Source organism: Astyanax mexicanus, chromosome 15, assembly GCF_023375975.1.
Source record: "Astyanax mexicanus isolate ESR-SI-001 chromosome 15, AstMex3_surface, whole genome shotgun sequence".
Taxonomy (NCBI): Eukaryota; Metazoa; Chordata; class Actinopteri; order Characiformes; family Acestrorhamphidae; genus Astyanax; species Astyanax mexicanus.
Window position 1 is genome coordinate 7,755,224 of NC_064422.1, and position 7,088 is coordinate 7,762,311.

General features: G+C 39.2%; 2 protein-coding genes across 2 annotated transcripts; one reads left to right on the forward strand and one right to left on the reverse strand.

Moving 5' to 3' along the window:
- Nucleotides 1-68: 68 nt before the first annotated feature.
- rasd1 (RAS, dexamethasone-induced 1) lies at nt 69-2,321 on the forward strand. The gene is made up of 2 exons (XM_007232854.4): nt 69-1,156; nt 1,292-2,321. Exons 1-2 carry the CDS (start codon nt 886-888, stop codon nt 1,816-1,818), a joined length of 798 nt encoding a protein of 265 aa, XP_007232916.1. The 5' UTR covers nt 69-885; the 3' UTR covers nt 1,819-2,321.
- A 1,012-nt stretch (nt 2,322-3,333) lies between these two features.
- med9 (mediator complex subunit 9) lies at nt 3,334-6,327 on the reverse strand. Its single transcript, XM_007232853.3, has 2 exons — nt 6,205-6,327; nt 3,334-3,792 (listed from the first exon to the last, which is right to left on the reverse strand). Exons 1-2 carry the CDS (start codon nt 6,303-6,305, stop codon nt 3,573-3,575), a joined length of 321 nt encoding a protein of 106 aa, XP_007232915.1. The 5' UTR covers nt 6,306-6,327; the 3' UTR covers nt 3,334-3,572.
- Between the last annotated feature and the right edge of the window lie 761 nt (nt 6,328-7,088).

The following is a 7,088-nucleotide window of genomic DNA, read 5'->3' on the forward strand; positions in this document are numbered from 1 at the left end:
CACAAGGCAGGTGTTTCTAATAAAGTGACCAGTGCTGATGCTCAACCTTGTTGTTTCTATTAAAGTGGCCAGTGATATAGCCATAAAAGCTTTAAAAACTCTTCAGAAATATGCATAGGTGTTTTAAATGAATGGGTAGATGATTATTTTTGTTGCTGTTGATGAGCCTGTTTTGATCAGACTGACTCATGTGTGCCCTCTTGTGGTGTAAACATGTGTTAATGCACAGCTTGTGCACAGTAGTGAACACACCTAGCCACTCAGTCTCTCACTCTCCACAAAAAGAGCACTACCAGTATCAGTGTACAGGGTCTGGAAATGGCATGAATTAGGCATTATTCGTGCCGTCTTAAATGATGCAACAGTTACATTGTGGCATCTTAGGTGCGACACCATTTAAGGATGTACGTAGAGACTGAATGAGAATCCAAACTTAAGCACAATATGTCAGACATAAGACATAACAATAACACTATAATTAGCCACTAGAGTTGATTTAGACACTTTAGTCACCATGCCAACACGTTTTCTTGCAAAAAGAAAAGTATCCTATGCTGCACCGCAGAGTAAACACGTCTCTCTGCTCGCTCTCGCCAAGCCCCAGCAGAGAGCTGGAATGACGCACAAAGAGCTTTTTCAGCCTTGCAGTGAGCGAGCGAGGGCTGGGTGGGCTGCAAGTTGCACAGGCCCGCCCCCTTCCAGCTCCACACGCTGCTTCTCATGCCTCTGAGCTGTGGAAGGAGGGGCACCAGGACCGGTATAAAACAACCATCCTCGCCTCTCACAGACTCAGAAATCAGAGAGCTCAGCAGACAAACACAGCTCCTTCCCTGTTGCTCTAGAACTCAGAGGAACAACGTTAACGTCGTGAAAGTATAAGGCACCATGATTAAGAAAATGTCGCCCTCAGAGAACGACTTCGACATCCCAGCCAAGAACTGCTACAGGATGGTGATCCTGGGCTCCACCAAAGTCGGGAAGTCTGCGATCGTGTCCCGGTTCCTCAACGGCAGGTTCGAGGAGCAGTACACACCGACAATCGAGGACTTTCACAGGAAGCTCTATAGTATTAGGGGAGATGTATACCAGCTGGACATTCTAGACACTTCGGGAAACCATCCGTTCCCTGCGATGAGGAGACTGTCCATACTCACAGGTTAGTACATGCAGCATTGTGTATTCTTGCATGCAGTATAATAAAGTTTTATAAATGTTGTTAACATCTTTAATGTGTTCATGTTCAATGGTCACTGGCCACCCCTTACTCAAACTCTCCATTCTTGTTCCATAGGTGACGTCTTCCTCCTTGTGTTCAGCCTGGACAACCGAGAGTCCTTTCGGGAAGTGCAACGTCTCAAGCAACAGATCTTCGAGACCAAGTCGTGCCTAAAAAACAAGACCAAGGAGAATGTGGACGTGCCACTGGTCATCTGCGGCAACAAGGGTGACCGAGAGTTCTCCAGAGAGGTGCAGCGAGAGGAGATCGAGCAGCTGGTGGCCGGCGATGAGCAGTGCGCCTACTTTGAGATCTCGGCCAAGCGCAACACCAACGTGGACCGCATGTTCCAGACTCTCTTCACAATGGCCAAGCTGCCCAATGAGATGAGCCCAGACCTGCATCGTAAGGTGTCATTGCAGTACTGCGACGTGCTGCATCGCAAGTCATTCCGCAGCAAGAAGCCAAAGGATGGTGACGCATACGGAATCGTGGCACCATTTGCACGCCGCCCCAGTGTGCACAGTGACCTGATGTACATAAAAGAAAAGGCCATAGGTGGCAGCCAAGGCAAGGACAAGGAAAGATGTGTGATCAGCTAAAGACTGTCCTGCTGAAACTGCCACAAAACACGGCACAACAGGGTTGAGCTGCAGGCTGACAGACGCGCACACTGTTGCCATATTTACAGGTGGCGACATCAGTGTAGCGTATGCGCACCGGGCGGAGACGTAGCCCACGCTGCGATGCAATGGACACGTTACTGTGCGTGAGATGTGTACATACCCAGAATGTGACTTTGCCGCGCTCAGTTAGAGCGCTCTGTAATGTGGCTTTCGTTTGTTGTGAGATTCGGCTAAACAAGCCGTTGAAAAGTCTGCTTCGGTACGTCTGCCTTTAAACAGATCTGGCTCACGAGACTCACGCAGCACAGTGAACTGCCATGTTCAGAACAGCCTACTGTTTACATTTTGTTATTTTATAACAAATAACTGAACTTGAATGTTTGTTGCTTTTGGAACAAATTTTACGATGAATGTATTTATTCTTCTGTCTCTGTACACTTTTGCAATGAGGAAAATATGAAATAAATGAATTTATTGAATATCCCTTTTCTTTCCTCCATTATTACTCTAAAAAGAACACAGTTTAAGCCACATGTTCTTTCGTTAAACTGGGGACTATTGCACTTATTTTTACCACCAACATCCCAATTAGGGCTGCAAGATATTGAAAAAGAATAACACTGGCACAACTATTTTGTTGTTATGCAATATGTCAATAGGTCAATTTCCCAAACTTATCTAAACCTCAATTTCTAAATGTCCTGGTCTTGACTACATCACATGGGTATGGGTTTTAAAGGTTTATGGCACTTAGAAGGATATAAGAATAAAAAAGGATCTGAACAGGTACAGGTATTGGATGTCTCAGAAAATGCAGACCCTGAACTACTCAACTACTTAAAAGTCTTAATCCTTCCTGGTCTTGGGTTTGACAACATAATGTATGGGTATTAGAAGTATATGGGTACTGTAGGGGTGGATATCAGAGAAAGGGGTAAATATAATGAAGCTGATCCTGTAACAGATCTATCCTGAAGCAGCACAAAGCCACACTGTATTTGAGACGTTATGTGTGCTTGAGTAGCTTTATCAAGATAGCACATGTTTAGATGCAGATGTGAAGAGCTTTAGTTTAAAGCAGCTAATTTAAAAAATATAATTTTGTTACTCAGGTTTTTCTTATCTGTATTAGTGAAGAAAAAGTGGCATAGAGCCATCGATAGTAACTTTTTACCATCTGTTTCTGCCAATAATCTCACTGCCAAATACATCATTGGCCTGTGTTCTCCACACAGCTTCTGGAGGAATATAGAGGTTAACCTGTGAGTAAGATTCACAGTATGTGTAGTAGGCTTTATGATGACTGTCTGTTGGTATCTTCATTTTATTCTCATATTTGCAGAACTGCTTTAATAAGTCCTACCACAGCATTCAGCATGCCCTGAATGATGACTCACCAGCAGTGATCAAAACATGATCAAATGTTAACAGTGCTGTTACCACAAGCAAACTACAGCATACGGACTGCTTCAACTGAAACGTGAAAGGATATGTTCTTAGAAAATATGTTTGGTTTATTAGACACAGCTTTGACATTTTCAGCAGTAAAAAATAAAAAATAAAAAATTATCTAACAGCAACTAAAGCACAGTCAAAATCAGTAAAGTCACACGAATGATGGGGAAAAGCACAGTCCCTTGTGTGGAACAGTTCTTTTTCAGATGAGTTTGTCTGTCAATAAATAATCCATCTGTCCTTATTTACTCTGTAGAATCCTCTGATCCTCTTCCTCAGGAAGGCTTGGGGATGTCAAACATACACAGGCCCTTGTACTTGTGTAAGAGCTGGTTCTTGGTACGAACCTGATCCCTAAGCGTTTGCAGACGCTGCTGCTGTGCTGATGGACTCGCATCAATGCCAGGCATAGCTGAAATCTGCTCCCGTGCCTCCTGAATCCGTGCTCTCAGTCTGTTTAACTCCTGGTGAACATCCTGGTTCTCTTTGTCCATGCTGTGGATGCAGAGCCAGATATATCCATTTTAAAAAAGACACAGTGCAGGTAATACAACAGCAATAAGTAAAGATGAGTATCAAAAATCTGTACTTTAACAGGACAAGATTAGTAACTTATATTATTCTACTGATTAGCAGCTATGACTCTATAAGCATTTCTAAAATTTAAGGATTCAAGGAGACTTTATTGTGGTTCACATTAAATGTGGTGCATGAGACTAAAGACAACTGTATTCTCATGGTCCAGTTACACCAAAAAGAGCAATTGTTAAAATAGTTAAAATAATATAAATATAAGAAAAAAATAAAACAGCATAAAAATAAAATAATATAAAACCATACATACAGCAATATGAAATCAAGAGTGCAACTTTTGCTATAGCAGCATGGAAATGTGTGAACGAAAAGCAGTAACATATTACATCCAAACATCTGATTGGCTGTCAAATTTGCATTGCTGAATTTTATCATAAATACTTCAGAGTGGGTTTGGGGTTGAATGCTCTGTTGTAATGAAACTTACCAAATCAAATTTGTTTACAGAATGTTATTACAGCAAATGTTTTTCAAATACACTGCCTGATATCTGAGATACCCCTGGCAAAATGTACCAAAAAAGTATCTGTTCAGATTCACCACCACAATTACATTTAAAACTTTAACCTTATTTATTTTAGTGGTGGGCATGACGATATTTTATTGTAATAAGATGCATTTTCTTATTTAATTAACATTAAACATGTTTATGCATCAGTAGTATAGGAAAGCATTTTAATTGTATATTTTATGGATCTGTCACTACTGATGCATCTTGACCCCCATTTCAAAACAATTTTTCACCACCTTCCTTAATAATAGCCTTTTTTTTTTTTTACCAAAATTGTTGTGTCTGTCTAAAGCATCTCTTTATGGTGCTGTATTGCCACCTGTGGTAAATTCTTCTACAGCCTCAGCTGATCAGATTATTTGATTCTACCCCCTTAGGAATAATGCCCTATTTCAGAATGACTTAAGCTTTATTATGCCTAATACAAGTTTAATTAAGTTTCCTTTTATAATAATAAAGGCTACAAATAGACTATGCATTTTGCATGGCTGGTTAATCTTATTAGGTTTTATTGGGGTTTTAGTCTGCATTTTTGTCAGCAAAATATAACTAAAAGCATTAAAAACAAAGCTAGGTAGAAATGTGCTACAATTTGTGGCTGTTAAAATGTTTTCTGTCTTTAATTGTTTTTTGTCTTTTCAAAATTTTGATATAGCACTGATTCTGGTTTGTTTTACTGATGGGTTGTATGATAACTTTTTAAGAGGATAGTTTATCATCTGAAAAACGTGAGAAAATGTATTTTATTTTGATTATTTTAGGAAAGTGTCGATATTGAAATCTGATTATGATTAATTTATTTGTTTATCCTCCAAAGCTTTTGGTCAGTTTCTGTATAAAGTGATATTTGGACAAATTGTGGGTCACTGTAATGTTTATCAGTATTTTCTGACTATGAGAGGCAAAATTAGAGTGTGTATTATTTTTTTCTATTTGGCATTATGAAGAAAATACGGTTTTCATCCGTTTTCCCAATGTTCTATTAATCAGGAAATTTCAGGGAAAAAATGAATTTATGTTACTATTTTTCCATCCTGTTGCAAAAGTAGTTTGTAACAGATTAAATTAGTTACACTGAACATCTGGGTGTAAGAAACAGACGTTATAGAAAATAAAATAAAGCTACACTAGCTAAAAAAGTTTACTTAATGTTAGTTAGCCAGCATGGAAGTAAACAAATAACAATACCTAGCTAGCTAGCTAACCTACAAGTTTAGCTGAACAAAATATATGTTAATTAATGCTTATTGTCCTTAGGGTTTTGTTGTCAGCAGACATTCATTGGTGCAATAAGAGTTACATGTTTGTTTAACTGTATAATTTGGACATAAGTTTATAGAGGCTGTGTTAGAGTGACCCGAGTTTGGAATTGTCCGTTCCACCTTAAAGGTTGCAGCAGTTAGCTAGGGTTAGCTTAGCTTAGCTACGTTCTGGCGCCTCAGATGCTAGCTAACCTTTTAAGGTGGAACAGACAATAGCCACAGCACTCTTTTACAGCGTCACATGTAGGTTAGCTGTTTAATTACACTTTTATGCTGCCTTATTTATCCTGCATATAATAACAGTGTATATACAGCTCTATATTTTACACATCTTTAATTAAAATAATACTGTTTCTCGAGCAGTAAAGCGGGAACTCAGAAGCTCTCTGCTAACTAGCGTTAGCCTAGCTAACCTAGCGTTAGCTTTTGTAGCTGGTCCCGATAGTTTACCGGCCGTAAACCGGTATTTTCTGTATTCAGACTTTGTATTTTGGGCTTGTTCAGTTGACGACAGTCTAGTTTAGGGCTGTAAACTCTTACCATTTGATAATATCGTGAATTAGAGGTAAAAAGGAGTAATCCTCCGTCTCCTCCACCACAGCCACAGCGCTCGCCATCTTCAGCTGACTGTCCTCTGACATCACAGTCCTCTGACATCAGCAACACAGACCAATCTGACTATTATTCAGATTATTATTATTAATAATATTAGCTATTAATCACTGCAAGGCTCGCGTGCCTCGGCGTGTGACGTTTCTTTTTGTCTTTGTTTGCATTTGCATTTTTCACGTATTAAACACATGTATTCAACTCAACTCAACTCAACTCAACTTTATTTATAGAGCACTTTAAAAACAACAACAGCTGCAACAAAGTGCTGTACATAGCACATTATAAGATAAGAAACAAAATACTAGAAACAATGACAAATTAAAATGTAGGTATCAATAAAAAGTTTCAGATAAATCTAAGAACTAAGTAAAGTAAAAGTAAAAACAAAATAAAATAAAAACAGAAATAAAATAAATAAAAATAAATAAAAAATTAAAAAAATAATTAATTAATAAATAAAACAAGAACAAAGTCTTAAGTTGGGTTAAAAGCCAAGGAATAAAAATGAGTCTTTAGCCTGGTTTTAAACGTGGACAGTGACGGGGCTTGTCTGACATATAGTGGTAGGCCATTCCACAGTTTAGGAGCCGCAATTGAAAAAGCTCTATCCCCTCTAAGCTTGCGTTTTGACCTCGGCACCTCCAGGAGCAGCTGATCAGCTGACCTAAGGTACCGAGCGGGGGCGTGGGGGCAGAGCAGCTCAGTGAGGTAAGGCGGAGCGAGTCCATTTAAAGATTTAAAAACAAATAAAAGAATCTTAAAATGAACTCTAAAATGCACAGGCAGCCAGTGGAGGGAGGCCAGAATGGGAG

Bases quoted from the DNA above. Each gene is read 5' to 3' on its own strand.
- rasd1 (XM_007232854.4), top strand. From the start codon at position 886: ATGATTAAGAAAATGTCGCCCTCAGAGAACGACTTCGACATCCCAGCC. The intron at 1,157-1,291 runs GTTAGTACATGC...CTTGTTCCATAG, and splicing joins GAGACTGTCCATACTCACAG to GTGACGTCTTCCTCCTTGTG.
- med9 (XM_007232853.3), bottom strand. From the start codon at position 6,305: ATGTCAGAGGACAGTCAGCTGAAGATGGCGAGCGCTGTGGCTGTGGTG. The intron at 3,793-6,204 runs GTAAGAGTTTAC...CTGCATCCACAG, and splicing joins ATTCACGATATTATCAAATG to CATGGACAAAGAGAACCAGG.